The 21,734-nt window shown below is 39.4% G+C and overlaps 1 protein-coding gene across 2 annotated transcripts in view; it reads right to left on the bottom strand.

The window, feature by feature from the left end:
- LOC120533459 (oocyte zinc finger protein XlCOF19-like) overlaps positions 1-20,377 on the bottom strand; it is a 30,576-nt gene extending 10,199 nt beyond the window's left edge. The window contains exons 1-3 of one of the 2 annotated variants that reach the window (XM_039760371.1): positions 20,224-20,377; positions 13,902-14,050; positions 6,961-7,412 (exon numbers count right to left, since the gene is read on the bottom strand). In XM_039760371.1, the coding sequence (XP_039616305.1) occupies positions 6,961-7,375 (415 nt within the window). In that variant the 5' untranslated portion in view covers positions 7,376-7,412; positions 13,902-14,050; positions 20,224-20,377. The remainder of the gene's footprint in view (positions 1-6,960; positions 7,413-13,901; positions 14,051-20,223) is intronic. The other variant, XM_039760372.1, reaches the window with a different exon arrangement.
- Between the last annotated feature and the right edge of the window lie 1,357 nt (positions 20,378-21,734).

Raw genomic sequence — 21,734 nt, 5'->3', positions numbered from 1 at the left:
CGCATCCCGCACAAAAGCAAGGGAACGATGACAGCACCAGAACTCTGCTCACATCGCGTCGCTTCGTACCTCAAGCCGCAAGTAGTAAGTCTGTAATAAGCAGACAATCCCGAACACTTTTATATAGTAGATTATTGTACTGTACATTTAATTGCACACAACCACTAACCTATGAAGGTACGACCTCAGTAGGAGAGTCTTCGGGTGGTGCAGTATCTTCAGCAGGTGCGTTGTTGTCTTCAGTGAAGAAGTACCAGGAGTAGGCAGTGGGTGTCTGGGTGCGCGGCTGAAGAACATCTTGATAGGCAGTTGCTGGCGCTGTCTTTTCATATGCGTGAGGAGGCTTTTGTAGGTTATTGCCATCTTTAATCATATCACCTTCTCCTGGATAGTAAGCATCTTCCTCCGGCGCTTAGTTTTATTGTCAGAAGGCTTAGAAAAAGCATCACATTTAGGAGCCATCGTAGGACTTAGATAAAAGTTCTCAGAAAGCGCATGCGTAGTGACGTAAGTGTGTATGAGGAAAAAAAATCACGATAGAGTGAAGCCGCGAAAGTCGAAGCGTGATATAGCGAGGGATCACTGTATAATCAAGCAGCACACACATCTCTCCTTTTTTATGTTTGCATTTTTCTGTTGTGGACAAGTTAACTGAAAGTCACTTGTTGGCACTGCGTTCAATGCTCGCTCCATCTGAGCTTACAACATTTTGAGTGCTGAAGACCTCTGCATCAGAATGTATCTCGGGTCTACAATAGTGGCCGAACAGTGCATGGTTTCTGTGTAAATCTCAATGAAAGGATTGCTTACAGCCTCGGAGAGAGCACTTGTACTTATTCTGGACTCCAAGGTCCACGTGAGAGTTCTTAGTCAACAGACATTTTACTGCATTAACTGAAAAAAATCGCATTAGTGGCTAAGATTTTAGACTGGAAAATTTCTCTAGTCAATTGTTCAAATACGGTGAGAAGTGCGCTTACGCCACCACCATCTACTCAAAGCACTGTGATGTTCCAACAATGATGGATGGATTAAAAGCCAGAAGTCTGTATGACCATCAACATCAAGTGACTCCATAAGAACCCTAAATCCAAAGAGGACTGTTTCATTTATGTTAGGTAGAATGCCCAGAGGGGACTGGGCGGTCTCGTGGCCTGGAACCCCTGCAGATTTTTTTTTCTCTCCAGCCGTCTGGAGTTTTTTTTCTGTTTTTTCTGTCCACCCTGGCCATCAGACCTTACTCTTATTCTGTGTTAACTAATGTTGTCTTATTTTGTCTTTAATTTTTCTTTTCTTAAGTATGTAAAGCACTTTGAGCTATGTTTTGTATGAAAATGTGCCATAGAAATACATGTTGTTGTTGTTTATGTCCTCAATCCAGCTCCACTGATTAGATGTTAGAGTTACAGGCAACACAAAATAAGCAGCATAAACCTCCAAAAGTACTCTGCTGGTCCAGCAAGCTTTGCAGCATAAAGAATGTGCTACTCCATCAAGCCCAGTGATACTCAAATTGCTTTGACCCAAGGACCACCTTACTAAACTCACAGCAGACTTATGAAGCCTGACAGTTAAATTTTACCGTACTTTCAATATTTTATATATATATATATATATATATATATATATATATATATATATATATATATATATATATATATATATATATATATATATATATATACACACACACACACATACATACACACACACACATACATACATACATAGTTGAGGCCAAAATTATTAGCCCCCCTGGAATCATGGAACATTTTCCTAAACTTCTTCCCAAAGTTTGCAACATTGATGAAACTTGATATAATCAAACATCTACCAGTGCTATTTACTAGCTTTTGATACATTTTGTAATATAAAATATATTTTTAGTCTTGCTTTATATCAAATATAGTAAAAAAATGGCGTGGTCAAAAATATTAGCCCCCTGTTAAAGTTTGCTTTCAAAACACACCTACACTAATTAACCAATCAGCTTTGAAACCACACCTGTGCAATCAATTTGCTTCCTAACAACACTCAACCAGCATAAAAAGACTCCCAAGGAACAGGGCTCTTGAACACATGAGAGGGACTACTGTTACTGACCATGCCCAAGACAAAGGAAATCAGTCTGGAGCTCAGAAAGAAGATAGTAGAGGCTCATGATAAGGGGAAGGGCTACACTGCCATTTCCAAGCGATTCACAGTGTCTAGAACTGCTGTACGTTGCATCATTGCCAAGTACAAGGAGACAAATTCTGTTAGAAACAAACCTGGCCGAGGCCGTAAGCGCAAGATTTCAAGAACTCTGTAGAGAAAAATAGTCATAGATGTCAGCAAGGAACCCCGGACATCTGCCAAGATGATTGTTGTTGACCTGGCCTCTTCTGGAGTTGATGTTTCAAGGAACACAGTTGTGAGGGCTCTTCACCGTGGTGGGCTTCACGGCCATCGTCCCAGAAGAACCCCTTTACTCAAAGAGCAGCACATTACAGCCTGACTGAGGTTTGCCCGTGAACATTTGAAATGTAAAGATGATTTTTGGAAGTCTGTGCTTTGGTCCGATGAGACTAAACTGGAACTGTTTGGGCACATGGATGTTGCTTATGTTTGGTGAAGAAAGGGACAGGCCTTCAACCCTAGGAACACAGTTGCCACAGTTAAACATGGTGGTGGGAGCATCATGCTGTGGGGCTGTTTTGCAGCCTTAGGCACAGGGAGCCTTGTTCGGGTGCATGGCATCATGAAAAAAGAAAATTATGTTGACATTCTGAGGGAGAATATGCAGAAATCTGCTCGTAGTCTAGGCTTAGGTCGTCGCTGGGTCTTCCAACAAGACAATGACCCAAAGCATATATCAAAATTAGTTCAACAGTTTTTCAAGGATACCAAAACCAAGATCTTGGAGTGGCCCGCACAGAGCCCAGACCTCAATCCCATTGAGAATCTGTGGCGAGTGCTCAAAGTGAATGCCCATGCTCAGAAACCACGCAATTTGGACCAGCTAGAACAATTTGCAATGGAGGAATGGACCAAAATCCCTCAGGAGACCTGTGCTAATCTAGTAAAGACCTACTCTAATAGATTGTTGTCAGTTGTGGCTCAAAAAGGGTACAGTATTGACTATTAATGGGCATGGGGATAATAATTTTGGATGTCTCATTTTTGCCCTTTCTTGTTTCCACTCAGTGTGTCAATAAAATATCCAAACTACAATTCGTGGACCTTGTTATTTTGGACACAGATACGTTTTAAAAAAACAAACATTTGTTGTTAATGGTCATTTTCATATTGGAATCAGGAGTGTTGCCTAATTTCATAAGGGGACCTAATAATTTTGGCCACAACTATGTATGTATGTATGTGTATATATATATATATATATATATATATATATATATATATATATATATATATATATATATATATATATATATATATATATATATATATATATATATATAGTGGAATATGGTTGGCGACTTCTCCCGGCCAATACCCCCAAGCTGCCAGGTAGAGCCCTCCCTGCAACATGGAGGTGCCCCGAATTCAAGCAGGGCATCAGGATATTTGGAGCTTTAATGCACATCCCTGCTAGATACCATGGGGCCACCAGAGGACACCGCAAGGAGGCCCAGAGACTTATTTTCCATACAGCCCGGAAGTTCTTCCCAGTCATGGGTACAGAAGAAATGTACTTCAGGGTTGAAGAAAATAGGAGTTTTCACCCGACCTAGAAGTGTTACAAAGTCACATGGACAGAGAGAGAGAAACACTTCCGGGTCAAAGACTGTGGGAGATCCCAGCAGTGAGCGGAGTTGGGAGGAAGGGTGATAACGCATCTGGGAATTGGAGGATTGATTATTGTGAATTGCGTATTGGTATAGAGGAGGTGGAGGTGCTTTGAGCACTTATTTAATACAATAAAGTCATTATTTGGACTTTTATCTGGTGTCTTGGTCTGAGGGTTCAATGGGACGACAGCATACATACACAGTATATTTATATATGTGAAAAACACTAAGATTCAAATCCAATGTTGCTGGATTTGAATTTCAAAGTCACAGATTACAGACAATACAATTCCACTCAATCATACATAAGCATCTTACTTAACAAAAACTCATAGGTACACTTAAAGAAAGTTGCTATAAAAATCAAACCAACATCTTATTTCTTATTGGGGCTGTTGCCACTTACTGCTTTTGGCTAAGCACATTTGACCGCTACCTGCACCAGTGTTCTAATAACACGTTACAAAGTCTGTGCAGTTTATATGACAAAGTCATTTGGTATTACTGATCTCATTGTTAATTATATTCATATATCAATGTTACCTTCCTGAAAATATGTATTTATTTATTTGGATATCCTGAAGGGCCATATGCACAGTAAAAAATCCTATAGGCTCATGTCATTGCATTAATTCCTTTATGATTAGATTTTTATGTTTTCCTATTGTCACGATAGGTGTTTGTAAATTGTAATTTTAATAAACAGATGCAGAAATGACATCCTTTCACCTCATTCTTTTCACATATGAAAAAAATTAGAACAAAAAATAATCCTTCAAAATTAAATGAAATTACATTTAGCCATTAAGAAGGCTAACAGAATGTCAGGTTATATAGAGCCTTGATGTGTGGAGTACAAGTCACAGGAGGTTCTGCTCAACCTTTATAATGCACTGGTGAGGCCTCATCTGGAGTACTGTGTGCAGTTTGGGTCTCCAGGCTACAAAAAGGACATAGCAGCACTAGAAAAGGTCCAGAGAAGAGCGACTAGGCTGATTCAGGGCTACAGGGGATGAGTTTGGAGGAAAGATGAAAAGAGCTGAGCCTTTACAGTTTAAACAAAAGAAGATTAAGAGGAGACATGACTGAAGTGTTTAAAATTATGAAGGGAATCAGTACAGTGGATCGAGACTTGTATTTTAAAATGAACTCATCAAGAACACGGACACAGTTGGAAACTTGTGAAGGGTAAATTTCACACAAACATTAGGAAGTTTTTCTTTACACAAAGCACCATAAACACTTGGAATAAGCGACCAAGTAGTGTGGTAGACAGTAAGACTTTAGGGACTTTCAAAACTCAACTTGATGTTTCTTTAGAATAAGTGGATAGGACTGGTGAGCTTTGTTGGGCTGAATGGCCTGTCCTCGTCTAGATTGTTCGAATGTTCTAATTACATTACAACATTGCATACATTAAAAAAATGCCAGATTAAAGACAAATTGGAATTTTGTTACCTAAAATGCATACTTAACATACCTGGAAACTCAACTAGATTATGCGAGTTTGAGAATGTGATGTTGTAAAATCATGAGTTTAATCAGCTTATAGTTACAATTTTGTGAACCCTTGGGAATCTCCTGGATTTCTTCATCAATTCCTCCTGAGAACATGGTTTGATCTCCAATCATGTTACAACAACAAAGAAACAAACAGAATCAACTTAAACTCATTAGGAACTTAGAACAATCTAGAAAAGAACAGGCCATTCAGCCCAACAAAGCTCACCAGTCCTATTCACTGAATTCTTCAAAAATGACATCAAGTCGAGTTTTGAAGGTGCCTAAAGTCCTACTGTCTTCCACACAACTTGGTAGCTTATTCCACATGTCTATGGTTCTCTGTGTGAAATAAAACTTCCTAATGTTTGTGTGAAATTTACCCTTAACAGGTTTCCTGTGTTCTTGATGAACTCATTTTAAAATAACAGTCTCGATCCACTGGACTCATTTTCTTCATAATTTTAAACACTTCAATCATGTCACCTCTTAATTTTATTTTCCTTAAACTGTAAAGGCTCAACTCTTTTAATCTTTCCTCATAACTCATCCCCTGTAGCCCTGGAATCAGCCTAGTCACTCTTCTCTGGATCTTTTTGTAGTCTGGAGACAAAAACTGCACCGAATACTCAAAACACACAAACAATTTGGATTGTCAATGCTGAACATGTCATTTAAACATTTACAGTCCAATCTGTGACATGCTATGCTAATGAACTCCCTAAAAGCTCAGTGGCGTAAGGAGTTCAGCCAATCACATGAGACTGAAGGTGTGGCTTCGAAGTGCCCAGCCCTATGAAAAATAGAACTCAAGGTTTAGGTACTGGCCTCATTTCAAAAAGATCTGCTCATGAAATATAATAAGACATTAGAGGAAGAACTGGAGAGAGATTCACAAAGTCCTGGGGGGTATATCAATCTGTCAGGTTGCATGAGTGTGCACAGAGGGCATCTACTAAGGTAAGTAACCCTGCCTGGCACCTTAGAAAACACGGCCACTAACACCTTCTCCTCATTTTCTTTTCTCCACACATAAGAGGATGAGTTCCGAGTCAGACTGTGATAACACCTCAGAATTCGGCTGAAGATCCTGCCCTTTCTGCGGCTACTTAAAGAACAATGGCACTGGAAGTCGTTGTTTACTTCAGAATTTGCCTCCAAAGACTATGGAACTCCATAGAAGAGAACTTTTGTCTGACTGAACCTTGGCAAGCAAATGCTGCTCTGGACATGAGGGCTACATGATTATTTCATTAAAACGGTTTTCTTATCTTTTTATTAAACACAGAACCCAATTGGTCACCAACCCTTTACAGTCTCTCAATTCGTCTCTTTATACTAGGAAGGAAAACTGAGGAATTTCACTTCTTCAATGGGTATCATAAAAGAATCACTTCAAAAGTGCAGAGGTTAAAACGTAACTTTTTTTGGGAAGAGTAAACAACCTGCAGAAATCCCTTGAACTTGACAAAGTCTCTGTCCATGTGTCCACTAGAATGCAGCTCCTGGAAGGGAACACTCAAGGAAAATACTGGTCTCTTAACAAACATCATTGCACATCTCAAGCTTGCAAAAGACCACCTGGATGTTTCACAGCAGATAAAGTTGAACTCTTTTCCAGAAACACTTAAGGTTAAGGGTTAGGGTATAATTGTTATTTTATACTTACTTTCACCAGACTGATTTGTATGTGGTGACTGATCTTCTTGAGCTCCAACAGTTGTATTTTCATTAATTCCCTTTGTGTCAGACAGTAAGGATTCAGACTTCACATTGACAGATGAGCAGTGTCTACTTTGAGAAGAGACTAACTTGGTGATCAATTCATCTTGACACCCATAATGAAGTTCTTCTTCCTTGACACTCTTCACACTTTTACTTTTGTGTGCCTCCATGCTGACAGACTTTCCTTCAGTCTCTTCTTTAATGCTCATTGACCCCATTTCACCCTCTTCATCCTTAATGCCCAGACACTCCTGTTTAGGGTAGACAGACATCCATTCACAGTCTTCCTCCTTAACATTTATGGTCCTTATCTCTATGCTATTTGTGTAAGCCTTGCGTATCTCCTTGTTCAAATCCATCTGGACGTTACAGTAAACTGCAGCTTTTTCTTTGTCTCTGTGGAAAGAATAGAATTTGGTTTCATCAAAACTGCATCACTCAGCAAGAAAGACATTTGAACGTAATTTTACAAACCTCATTTAAGATTTATGTCAATTCTGACAGTAACTCATTACTCTTGATATCAAAATATCAGGTGTAAAACTTGGAAAAGCTGGAGTGAAGGTTCAACACACTGGGAGATGATGACCTTCTCCTACAATTGCGGGCTAGCAGATAACATTTGGATTGTTGGGCTCCCAGAGTTGTGTTATCAGTTTTGAGGAGGAATGTTTATAAAAGAAGAGCATCAGAACTGTGTTAGGAAACAAGTACATGTCAAAAAGGGGAAGATGAAAGGGGAACTCAACTCTGCTGGACCGCAAATGACAAGCTATTTTTAATTTGTTAGTAGTTTTACTTTTTTCATGTAAATGCTGGGTTAGAATTTATATTACTATGTATTTTTATTTTTACACTGTTGCTTGTTCCTCCATGATCCTTCCCTGTCCTAAACTCCCTGACCCAAATAACCCTAGTTAAACCTATCCTTGACTAACCTACTCATACACCTCCCCAACACATCTGTGCCCCTCCAGTTCAGATGCAACCCGGAACAGGTCCTATCTGCCAAAAGGAGTCCAAATGCCCCATAAACCTATACCATTCTACTCTAGACCAAGATTCAAGTCACGTATTAAGCCTTCTGCTTTCCTCAATTTTACCTGGACTGGGGCATGACATATGCAGAACTTCAGAGAAGACTACCTTGTCAGTTCTACTAATCTCCCTGACACCTAACTCTTTAAATCTGGAGCACATAACTGACAGACTACCCTTTTGTGATTTGTTCCAACATGGACAGTAACAACTGGATCCACCCCTGCTCTGGCCATGAGCCTATGAACCCTTCCAAGGAGGTCTTCCTACCTGTACACCCAGAAGACAACACACTATGCAAGAGTCCCCATCTCTGCAGCAAAACCTTAATTCCAGTCGCCAACTATCACTACCTCTCTCTTTCTGGGAAATGGTTCTGAGGTGGCCCGTTGGAGCTTCTCATGCCTGCCTGCCATCTGATAATCTTCAAAGATACCATCCAGCTCTGCAAGGATCTGATAATGGTTTGACATTTTCAATTCGGAGGTTGACAGCGTGCACCCTTTGCCTTGCGACCTACCTATCTCCGCCTGTCTGGTCTGTTGTCTCCTCCTGCGCCACCTATCGGGTGCACACTATCTCTCTAAAGCAGGGGTTTTCAACGTCGGTCCTGGGGACCCCCTTGTCGCTGCAGGTTTTTGTTCCAACCAGCTTCTGTTTTTAATTGAACTCCTGGGCTAATTAAGTGAACTGATATTTCCCAAGTTCTGTGTTTAGGGAACAATATATTATTTAGAAAACTAAGCTTGCAAAAAAAAATATTAAAAAGTACCAAGCAGTTACAGTATATAGGAATAATGTATTTTTTTTCTTTTTAACATTCATTCTACTTTTCAAGGTGTTCTAATTGTTTAAATAATCCATTATTTACTAATTAGTGGGTCTGACTTTAACGTAGTTGCAGCCTTTGATTATTCAGTGTTGTTTGCCAGGGTGTCAAGATCTGCTCGTTTTAAGTTGTCATTATTAAGATACAATGAAGGGGGAAAAACTGCACAGAGAAAGGGCAAAGTATAATGAAATCAACAAAATAAAATTAAGCATTTAAATCTATAGCAAAAGCAAAAATATTTATAAATGTCTTAGAAATGTAAAAATCATGCTGCTATGCTTTTCTGAATGTTGAATAAAAGAAAAAAAAATACCAGCTAATTAAATGAGCTCAGTGTTAACAGGTGTTGTCACTGATTAGGAATCTGGTTGGAACAAAAACCTGCAGCCACAGGGGGTCCCCAGGACGAACTTTGAGAAACACTGCAGTCTAAAGGACGCCTGGGACAGGTCCAGAAATTCTCTACTAAAACACAAGCCAGCCAACTCCTCCTCTAGTTAAGCAAGCTGAAGATTGAGGTGTTGGATCAGCGGACATCTCCTGCAGATGTAGCCCACATCGAAAACTGGCTCCTCCAACTAGACTTGCATTGCACTGGCCTCATTATTAAAATTTGAGTTAGGATTACTAAAACTGCCTTAGCCTTTTTTTTTTTTTTATCAAAATTAAATTATTTAGCTTATATAGTAAAACTAAAAAAAAAGAAGCCAAAGAAATCAGATTAAAGACTGCGAGAGTCTGCTATAGTAATTTTTCATCTTCTGGCCCCTTAAGCTTCTGTGATCTTCTCCCCTTTAACTATATGCTGTGTGTTAGGTCTCATGGCCTGGAACTCCTGCAGATTGTATTTTTTTCTCCAGGCGTCGTTTTTTTTTTTTCCTGTCCTCCCTGGCCATTGGACCTTACTTTTATTCTATGTTAATTAGTGTACCCTAATTTTAATTATTTATTTTGTCTTTTTTCTCTTTCTTCATCATGTAAACCACTTTGAGCTACATTGTTTGTATGAAAATGTGCTATATAAATAAATGTTGTTGTGTATTCTTCTATTAGGTTAAGTTTACTTTTCTGTTCTAACTTTGCACTCATCCTATTCTTTACTTTAAAAGCTCTGCACTCTCAGCGTTTGTGTCCTTTCTTATTAATGAACCCTTATGCTGTCACCCTCTTAACTGCTCTACTCTCTTAATTGTTAAAAACTGTTCACTCTAGACTCACTTACTGAATATCTGCTGCTAGTTCATTTCTTACTGTCTTGTCTGCCACTTGTGCCTGATTGATGCCTTAACACTCACAGCCTGTCTACATACTGCTAAGCCTTTTCTTTACCATTTTGAAGTCAGTTACTGCCTTTTTTCCCCTACAATTAGGAATCATTTCTATTACATACAATAATGACAGTCATTTACTTATAGAGATGCCGCTGTAAGCTAGAGCTGCTTACTGTCATGCACTACTGTCACTAGTTTGAATACAAATAGCAAGTAGCTTTTCCAAAACCTCCCCCAAACACTCAGCTGCATTTACTCTTGTGCGGAGGGATAAAAATTAAAAATTCCTACACAGCTCCTTAGCAGCAACCAAAAAACAACACTTTTAGGAGCAAAATGTATTTTTTAAACAGATCCTCGTTGCAATGATGTTACAAAGACAGGCACTAAACAGTGTTGAAAAGTAAATGTGCTGTACTGCAGGTGGTCAGATTTTCTTAGTTTATTACAGTAGTATACCCTAAAATACACTAATTGAAACTTCTGTGGCAACTTAGTGGAAATCAAGTACATCTATCCATTATGAACCCAATATAAACTGTTCAAGAAAACATCAGATCTGGGTGTAGACAGTGGCCACTCCAGTATGACGCCCAAATCCTGCTCATGAGGTGTACTTTTAGGTTTCACACCTCCCATTGTGTATTCAGACCTAACATATGGGAACTTTATACTTTCGTCGAATTCGACCATCCTTTGATCATTTGATGACATTACAGGACAGCTCACGCCATTGAACCCAGTCCCTTGCTAGGCTTGTGAGATGTGCTAGTCATGTCTTGTTATATATTTCTTTCTGCTGAAGCCAAATGGAACCATAATAAACTTTTGCCTGATTTTTGAAGTTGCCGCTTCATTGTTAGGCAAACTCTACATGGCTTCACTCTTAACACATGCCCCACATATTTCCAACTTCTTAAAGCTGAAGCTTCTGATACGCTCTGGTTTATGACAGATTTTAATTTGAAATACAGCTACACGTAGGAAGTGCTTTTATAACTGAAACCAGGAAGCACTTCTTTATGCAAAAAGTTGTGGGAATCTGGAACAAACTACCAAGGCATGGAGTTGAAGCAGAAACCTTGACAACCTTAAAGAAGAATCTGGCTGATATATTGGGACACCTTAGCTACTAGCTAAACAAACAAGCTTGATGGACTGAATGGTTCCCTCTCATGTGTCAAATTTCTTACAGTATGTTCTCATATCTACTTCCCACATGTAATACTTTACATTTACTTAATTAAATTCATATGCCAAAACCTGTATGCCACCAAGTCTGTCTTTAATAATTCAGCTGATTCTACAGCATATGCCCTTCCACCTCACTTGGTATAAACTGCAAACTTATCCAGTTTATGGATTATGGTCTTGTCCAGATTGTTTATGTATTGTGAGCAGGGGGGCTGAACGCACCCCCTAGAAGACATGGATGCACCTCAAAAAAACCCTCTTAAAAATGCTGATAGACTACCTTCACATTGCTCCCTTACTTACTGGGCTTACTGTGTCTGCTCTGTTGCACGATATCCTTCTCATGCAGCGCTATGCATACTTAAAAGCCTGAACAGCACCTGTCCTTTTTAGGCTGATTGCTTTGTTTTCTCTCCCCTCCCCCAGATATCCTTTTCTCCTGTTGGGCTCCCCTATGATGTTTATCTATTCTTTTAGTTGAGAACTAACTGCATACTGAGCTTGTTTTACGTCTGAAAGAGACATGTTTGTTTGAAGTATCTGAATAAAATACCTGTCTCTACAATATCCTGAATTTCTGTGCAATTCTGTGACCCAAACGTGACAGTATATTAAAAAGAGCAGAGGCCCCAGCACCAACTCTTGAGGGACACCACTTTAACATCTCTGAATTTTGAAAACATTCCACTCACTGTAATCCTTTACTTCCTGTGTTTGAGTCAATCTTGCACTCAACAAAAGGCCGGACCCTGAATTACCACTTCTTTTAGTTTGATCACTAAGCTCTCATGCAGGACCTTATTTATCATGATTTTGGGAGGGCATTTGGTAATATCAAATGTTTTCGTTGCTTTGTCGTAACTTCCAGCATATTAGTGAAACAAGACTACAACTCCCCACAGAAAACTGAACCCATGTTAACTGTTCAGTTACACTCCTTAACTTGCCATTTGCACTCCTCAGTCTTCTCATAAATATTTCCTTCCATTAATTTATATGTGATGCACATTAAGCTCACTGGCCTGTAGTTAATTGGCTCCATCCAGTCACCCTTTTTATACAACAGGATGAAATCATTAGAAGATTATTTTCTAGCCTTCAGTCTTTAGAAATTTCCCCAGGATGCTAAGAGTTTCATAAAATGTGCATAAAGAGTTTATATCTGTACTCATTAACCTTCTTAAGCACTCAAGGATAAAATGTCACCTGGTCCTGGTGATTTGTTTGATTTCAGCCTATTTAATCCAAGCCACACTTCTCCCTCTATAATTTCAAAGACACTAAACCTCCCCCCCAAATTGCAATATCACATTAGACAACATTTTCAGTGGTTTTCAGTCGTACCATTTATTTACTAACTCTTATTGTGTCAGAGGCAGTTGGTGGCATGCCCATTAAGACCAGTCATGTGATATGACATGCTAGCAAATCACTCCAACTAGTCCAAGGCTTGCACTGGCAAAAATTAAACAGGCTTGATTCTATCTTTAGTCATAGGGACGTTTTCTGGATGAATGAGCACTGACAAGCAACAAATGCTCATCTGGAAGTACAATGCACATAGTGCAGAGATGAGGAATAAGGAATGTGGGTGTTCTGCAGAAGTGAGAATTGTCTGTCTGAAGTCTTGTGCTTTATACACCACAACAGAATGAAAAAAGAAAGAGGATGGATTACAGATAAACTAGTGGCACCCTTTAACCTTACATAAAGTACATGCTCCATCAGGCAGCACCTTATTAGCAGTAAGGTATTTTGACATGACCAGTGATTTGAAGTTCTGTTAATTGACATGGTCTGACAACAAGACCCGCAACTGCAATCAGCAGCTCTGACATACCTCATGACTAGAAGTTGCATATTACAGATTTAGTAGTCCCTGTTACTTTCGGGAGTTTGCCGTTTCACGGTGTGTATATTGCAGCTCACCTTTACTGTTCCTGATATTCTCCTTGACTGTACTTTTACTGCTAAAACATTAGAAGAATCTCTTTGGGTCATCTTTCACCTTTTCTGCAGTGGTTCTCTCCAACTATCTTTAAGTCGCCGCAATATCATGGTTGTGCCATATTCATCTTTTTTTTTTCTTCTCCTTTGTAACTTCCTTTTTAGGTCCTTTGTATCCACCTCCAAGTTTTCTTGAATGCCTTACTACTAACTAACTTTGGGACAAACTTTTCCTGTATTATATGCAAATACCTTGCTCACATTCTCTCAACATTTAAAAGCTTATCCTGGTTTATCTTACTTTGGATTTGCCTTCTCTGCTCAAAGTTTGCCCTACTAAAGTTGAACTGTTTCAGTTTTCAATATGCACTCTTTCAAAATACACAGAAATCCATTATATTATTGTCAATTAATCTTAATAGTTCAACCACCTTCTGTAATAATCAGGATAGAACAGAATACTAGATAGGCCCCCGTCTAGTCGGTCCTATAACATACTACATTAAAAAAGTAGTCTCTGATTACGTCTAATAACTCCTGGAGGGTATTCCACAAAGCACCCTTCGCCAAAAAAACCCACTTGAATTGAGACACTAGGCTTACCTGAGCCAGTCTGGGTTCCACCAAAGAGGATTACGACAAGTCACGCTCGGTAGCCAAGACAATAAAACGTCACCTCTTAGGCTACTCCATGCCACCGTGAAGGCGAAGCTTAGCAGAGTGTTGCAGACTGAGAGGTCATTACATTCCTGCTATAGGAGAACAAAAAAAATGTATCAAAGAAGGGATCTTGTCTTGTAATTATTTAGCAAAACTAATGTTACTAATTTAAAGTATGTTTAAATTACATGTTCATTACAAAAATGATAAAATACCATAACCTAAACTATCTATTGAAAATATTAAGAATATCACATTTATAATTATACCATTTGTCTCTGTTGCTCTTTTCTGTCAGCGAGAGACAAAAGTAAAAGATAGTTATAAAAAATAAGTTGAAAATGGCTTGTTCCATAATGTCAAAATCAGCAGTTATAAAAAGTGTTAATTGTATGTCAGTAAACCTCTAACACTTGTGGCGGACGGCCGGGACAGTATATGCTCAGGGGGAGCAGCCATGGACTACTCAGTATCTCCCCCTAGACGCTAGAAGGCAGCACCCCTAGGTTGGAGCGGTGCCTTGATTTCCTGCAGGGTTCCACGGGAATTGGACTTGGGTGCAGGCCTGTTGGGTCCCGCAGGCACCACCAGGGGGTGCTGCAGCTGAGACTCCTGAGCCCTTATGTGCAGTGTTTTCACCACACCCGGAAGTGCAGTCAGAACTCGGTAGTCAATCACCTGGAGCACTTCTGGGTGGACTATAAAAGGGTCCAGCAACCACCATTCCTCGGAACCGGGAGGTGGAGAACAACACTTGCCAAGAGGAGGGGTGGTGGTGGTGGTGAAGGAGACCATTGTGTTTTGTGTAGTGCTCGTGGTGTTTTTGGGACTGTGTACTGCCAGTGCGACACGGGGAAGACGTGCCCCACAGATGAAGAAAAATAAAAGTTTATTGGCTTTTATACGTGCCTCCGATGTCAGTCTGTGTCGGGTCAGCACCTATATAGTGCCATTATTAAACACTAAAGTAGCACAAAGATGTTCAAAGAAATGTAAAGCACAAGATAAAATGTCACACTTCAAGACCTTCTAGTTTCATTCCGTTGTACTCCTATCCTCGTGTACATCATTGAGCTTTAAAAATGGCTTTAAAACCGCCATCATAAGTAAGGGTCAGAAAGAAAGCCCACCAACATTTTTGATACATGTCATCACAGTATTTGTATGTACATTGTAAAATAATAGCGAGTAGCATATATTTATAGATTCAATTACACATCTTAATAATTAAACACAAGCTCTTTATCATTTTTGTAATTGCCCACCCCATCCTACTAGAAAGATATTAAAATACAAAAATCTTAAAAATTGTGGACATGCCAGTAACACAGAAACACTCATTATACGAAAAGCCAAGTCTGGTCTTCTACTCATGATGAAGACTTTCATTCATGGTGCGTCAATTCCATGCAAAATCTGATGCACGGGGGAATTCCGATTACTTGAAAACAAAGAGTTAAAGGACTGCACAGACCCCTTGACATTTCCTGTTGACCACTGAATTACAAGAAAAGAAAACTTATATGAAATTAGCTGAAGACAAACACTGCAAAGTCCACTTGATGAAGCCAATGCCCGAGAACTGTGCACACAGTTTACACCAGTCTGGACTTTTTTTTTTTTTTTTAAATTTTGGTAAAAGAATCTTTGTAAAAAGCATTTATTTAAAGATGTGTCAGGTACACTAGAGCATGTTAAACATCTGAAGTGTCACTGGCGTAAAAGACTGCACTCGTGTGCAAATAATGGCACCGGTAACTTAGAGGCTGACTAAGTACAATACACATAATTCATAGCATCAAAGCACAGGTCAACCGTTATAAATGACCCAGACGTGCACTACTAGTCATATTGTGCAATCAGCCATTCTGATGTGGGCAAACTAAACGGCAAGATTGACATTTAGGCATTGTGCCACAGACGGACGCTGCAGTTTTTTTTGGATTTCAATGTGTAATTTATGTTTGCATATAAATGTCTATTCTAGTATCAGTTGCTGACAAATGCACTTCATATTGCTACTAAATACTTTTTAAGTGTGTCACGCATAACGTGCACAAATATGCTTACGTTTTTAAATGTGCGTAACGCTATTAATTGTCTACTATGTGTCTACTATTTATTGTCAAGTAGCCTCTTTCGCTTTCTTATGGAAGCTCTGAACTGCACAGTGAAAAAAATTATGGGATAACGAGATGTTTTCACGTACGTATGAGAAACTTTTCTCTCTCTCTCTATCTATCTATATATCTATCTATATATATATATACACACACATACACATTTAGAGATAGATATATATATATATATATATCTATATCTATATATATCTCTATAGATAGATATAGATATATCTATCTATCTATCTATCTATAGAGAGAGAGAGAGATATAGATATATAGATATCTATATACTGTATACAGTGGTGTGAAAAACTATTTGCCCCCTTCCTGATTTCTTATTCTTTTGCATGTTTGTCACACAAAATGTTCCTGATCATCAAACACATTTAACCATTAGTCAAATATAACACAAGTAAACACAAAATGCAGTTTTAAATGATGGTTTTATTATTTAGGGAGAAAAAAATCCAAACCTACATGGCCCTGTGTGAAAAGTAATTGCCCCTGAACCTAATAACTGGTTGGGCCACCCTTAGCAGCAATAACTGCAATCAAGCGTTTGCGATAACTTGCAATGAGTCTTTTACAGCGCTCTGGAGGAATTTTGGCCCACTCATCTTTGCAGAATTGTTGTAATTCAGCTTTATTTGAGGGTTTTCTAGCATGAACCGCCTTTTTAAGGTCATGCCATAGCATCTCAATTGGATTCAGGTCAGGACTTTGACTAGGCCACTCCAAAGTCTTCATTTTGTTTTTCTTCAGCCATTCAGAGGTGGATTTGCTGGTGTGTTTTGGGTCATTGTCCTGTTGCAGCACCCAAGATCGCTTCAGCTTGAGTTGATGAACAGATGGCCGGACATTCTCCTTCAGGATTTTTGGTAGACAGTAGAATTCATGGTTCCAGCTATCACAGCAAGCCTTCCAGGTCCTGAAGCAGCAAAACAACCCCAGACCATCACACTACCACCACCATATTTTACTGTTGGTATGATGTTCTTTTCTGAAATGCTGTGTTCCTTTTACGCCAGATGTAACGGGACATTTGCCTTCCAAAAGTTCAACTTTTGTCTCATCAGTCCACAAGGTATTTTCCCAAAAGTCCTGGCAATCATTGAGATGTTTCTTAGCAAAATTGAGACGAGCCCTAATGTTCTTTTTGCTTAACAGTGGTTTGCGTCTTGGAAATCTGCCATGCAGGCCGTTTTGCCCAGTCTCTTTCTTATGGTGGAGTCGTGAACACTGACCTTAATTGAGGCAAGTGAGGCCTGCAGTTCTTTAGACGTTGTCCTGGGGCTTTTTGTGACCTCTCGGATGAGTTGTCTCTGCGCTCTTGGGGTAATTTTGGTCGGCCGGCCACTCCTGGGAAGGTTCACCACTGTTCCATGTTTTTGCCATTTGTGGATAATGGCTCTCACTGTGGTTCGCTGGAGTCCCAAAGCTTTAGAAATGGCTTTATAACCTTTACCAGACTGATAGATCTCAATTACTTCTGTTCTCATTTGTTCCTGAATTTCTTTGGATCTTGGCATGATGTCTAGCTTTTGAGGTGCTTTTTGTCTACTTCTCTGTGTCAGGCAGCTCCTATTTAAGTGATTTCTTGATTGAAACAGGTGTGGCAGTAATCAGGCCTGGGGGTGGCTACGGAAATTGAACTCAGGTGTGATACACCACAGTTAGGTTATTTTTGAACAAGGGGGCAATTACGTTTTCACACAGGGCCATGTAGGTTTGGATTTTTTTTCTCCCTAAATAATAAAAACCATCATTTAAAAACTGCATTTTGTGTTTACTTGTGTTATATTTGACTAATGGTTAAATGTGTTTGATGATCAGAAACATTTTGTGTGACAAACATGCAAAAGAATAAGAAATCAGGAAGGGGGCAAATAGTTTTTCACACCACTGTATATCTATATATCTCTATATATCTATATATTAAAGAGATCCAAATCGATTTCACTCTTTAGAGTGCATATTATATATCACAGTCAACTGAAAGAAAATGTCTTCTTCACATCACCGATAACAGGGCAAACAAGTCAATGAATTTCCTTACATTTGGGCTAAGCAAGTATTACCTGCCATTTAACTTCGGGATCCATCTTGTCAAATACGTTACAATAACAATCCGCCGCAACACGATTTAGATCTCTGCTGTACTTCTAAAGATCGCAGTTCGTTTCTGCACAATGCAACGGGTAACCCAGTGTGCCAGGTTTGCCAGTGGATTTCACTAGGATATTCAAGTTTTGAGTTTTAGCAAGGGAACATTTCTTGTCTGAAAACGGCAGCAGTTACAGTGGCCCGATTTGGATTTAACTCTTTAGATGCACGTTAAATCACACAGTTCATTAGTTCAGATATGCGATCGAGTGTGCCAGGTTTACCAGAGAATTAAATTAGTGAACCCGCATTGAACTGGGTAAACTTCACATGCACTAAATACGTGAAATATGAATTTCTTTCGTAACATGTGCGAATAACAAGCTGCGGGCTGGTAAGTAAATGGCTAACTAATGTACAGTAATTTCCTTTTACTATAAATTAGTGCATTGGTTAGCGGTGCTGCTTCGCGGATTTAACGATCTGGGCTTGAATGCATAGCGTGTCTTTATAAACTTGCCAATATTCATTTCTGTGTACTGTAACTGTGTGAGGAAAACATCAGACTGTTCAGTGATATGTCCTGTTTCCAGAAAATGATGTAGAGTAGCACGCGACGGCATTTGGTGCTCATCTGAAAGTATGCTGCGCACACGCAATATTGGCAGGTGCGACTTTAAAGAACCTGGTGCGCAGGCTATGGTAAGTGGCGGGCACGAGATAGTAAGTTGTACGCACCAAATTGTTTCCCAGGAAGAAACAAAACACCAGATCTCTTCAGGTGCTCCGTACGAGTGTGCAGACGAGTACCTGTAAACTAAACCCTTGCCCTCCCACAAGCCTACTCTTAACCATAGTGTAATGGGGTATGCGAGGGGCATTTCGTGACTGACGTTCTGGGCATTACCTGACGTAGGTATTGCATGCTGCTGTTAAAGCCAACTCTAACCATCCCACACTCCTTTAATAAATAAAAGCCCATCCGTCTGCTTTTTTATATCACCGCGCTACAAGCGCTGAAAGTGACGTCAAACTGAAGCGCCACGGCCTTGGTAAGGTCGTAATTAGGAAGCCCCGAAGCACACTTTTGTAATATTTTAATCTAAGTTTATCGCGTAGGTACGAGATATTTTCACTTATGTACGAGATAAGGGTTCTCCCTTTTTTTTCCCACTGTGCGGTTCAGAGCTTCCGTACTTTAATAGCATGACGCATTCCAGTTTATTATAAGTTATTTCTTGACCAATCAGTGAAAAGACCGCCACCGTCTCCGATAGGTTTGTTTATTTTATGGAGATTAAATAAAACTCTAAACTCCTCCAGTCTGCCCCATCAGTTTCACACTGAAAGTCACGGGTACTCAGGTAATCTGCGTATGTTGGGCATTCCCTCTGTGCTTTTTGAGGCCAGACAGATGTTATCACCAATCGGTTCTCAAAGGCTGCTTACACTATAATCGTGAAATGCCCGAGTCCGTCTACACGTTCGTGGAGCCGCCTGAGCCTCGAGGAGATTTATTCAAGAGAGACTACTGAGCCAGATCTCGATTTCATGGAATATCTCCCAGCTCTCTTACTCCGTTGTTAGTAAGGCTAACCCAGTTACTATTCTAGTAAATAATGCACCATCTGACTATTTTATGTTCCCCTAAACTTGATAAGATACTTGCCTAACTTTGGGAAGTTAAATCCGAAAATGTTGCGAAAGACGATATCGTCGACTTTCCGTTCATGGAGAGGCCGCGCGTGCACGTTATATCCGGATAGGAACAGGACGACTCTGGCTCAGATCATGAGCAGAGGTGAGCGGGCACAAAGATATCAGAAACAACCATAATATAACTTTTTGCGTTTTGCTGTGATTAAGAGGCACAAAAAAAAATGGCGAGGAGTCGTCGGTGCACATCGAAACTCCATTGATAGAATGGAGCTGTTAAACCCCAAAAACACAATAGAAACCAGGGACTACGATCAGAAGGTCTGACAATAGCGAGCCCCCCCTCAAAACACACTGTCTCTCATTTAGATTTAAGTTCGTACCTTTCATCTTGCGGGGATTTGTTTCTCCGGCAACTGCACTCGAAGTAACTAGTGTGAGCGACCGCATCAACCGTTCACTACACCAGAGTTCAATGCTTATAGTTGGAGTTCGCTTCTCGTGCAGCGTGGCTTCAGCTTCCGTCGCTGAAAATGACGTCACTGGCGCGCTCCACAATATCCTGCCGTGACGGTTTACTTAAAATATGAATGCAGGATTACGAACGAGGTTAAAGTTGGCGACTTATTCGCTGTAAATGTTTTTGACTAGTGCGTCCATTTGAAAGCTCAGCCAATGATAAACAAAAATCCAAAGAGTTAAGAGGGGTTCCCAAACTTTTTTCATATGACTGTATATTATTCATTAATACTCACGAGTTAGTCCCGTTTCATTGAGATTCTGTATGTATAGTTTGTCAGTAGAGCGTGCTGACGTTAACAATGCATTCTGTCCTAAATTACTATTCACAAGCTTTTTTGATATTTCCTAAAGGCCAATATGTCTCCGTTTGTTCATTAATATATTTTGACAGTGTTTTCAAATCAGAATTATTAGAAACATATTACCCATATTAATTTCCCATGTAGATATGTAGCGTTTGGTAAGAATAACAAGTAACAACACATATAGTAGTTAGCGCGTTTTTTTATAATTAACAAAACTCATCATTTGTCTGAAATGTTATGTTTTGTATTTTCATATTTGGCAATGAAATGTTTCAGTATACAGTACAGTCAATTTATTCACTCCTGAAGGTGTACATTGTCAGTATCTTCCATTGCATTTGCCCCCAGTGTAACGGACGAGCTCAAGCAATGGGAGACAAGACACGTTCTCATCCTGATGCCCAGGCTCTTCTCATAAATATTCCAATCTTGTGTTTTTTCACATTATTATTATTATTATTATTATTATTGTTATTATTATTATTATTATTATTATTATTATTGTTATTGTTATTATTATTGTTGTTGTTGTTGTTGAACACGTATTTAGAGGAAATGTGTGTCTTATTTTATGTCTATGAAAGGAAGGGCGGTAAAGCCTTGAATGAAACTGAGTGTTGATGCTTTGGATAACAAGACAGGTTAAGGAGCAGGGAATGTTAAATGTGACAGTGACTGCGGGGGATTGTGGAACTGAAGATGGTTTAAGAATACAGAAACGACAAAAGCTTAGTCTTTCAATAATTCTGTTTACATAAATCATTTACTTATATGCTACAGTTCGTAAGATTACTTATTTACCCCCCAGCGCAGCCTTTGATAAGATTCATTCACAAGGATAGGATGTTGCTGACAAAGTCAGATGCTTTTTTTGAAAGTTTGGCTCCAGATGTGCTTATCCAGCTGCTCTCTTTTCTCAGTACTTGAGTGATCTTTACATTCACCTCTGAATGAATTCGCAAAGTTTCTTTACAACTTGTTTGTCTCATTAACGCAGAAATCTCGAGGCTTTCCTTAAATTGCAGAAGACGCTGTCGATTGCACTAATTCTGTTTAAAAGACAGTTG

This window comes from Polypterus senegalus, chromosome 8 (genome assembly GCF_016835505.1).
Source record: "Polypterus senegalus isolate Bchr_013 chromosome 8, ASM1683550v1, whole genome shotgun sequence".
In the NCBI taxonomy this organism is placed as follows: domain Eukaryota; kingdom Metazoa; phylum Chordata; class Cladistia; order Polypteriformes; family Polypteridae; genus Polypterus; species Polypterus senegalus.
Note: the sequence above shows the minus strand (reverse complement) of the source record. Positions and strands in the feature narration are given on the sequence as shown.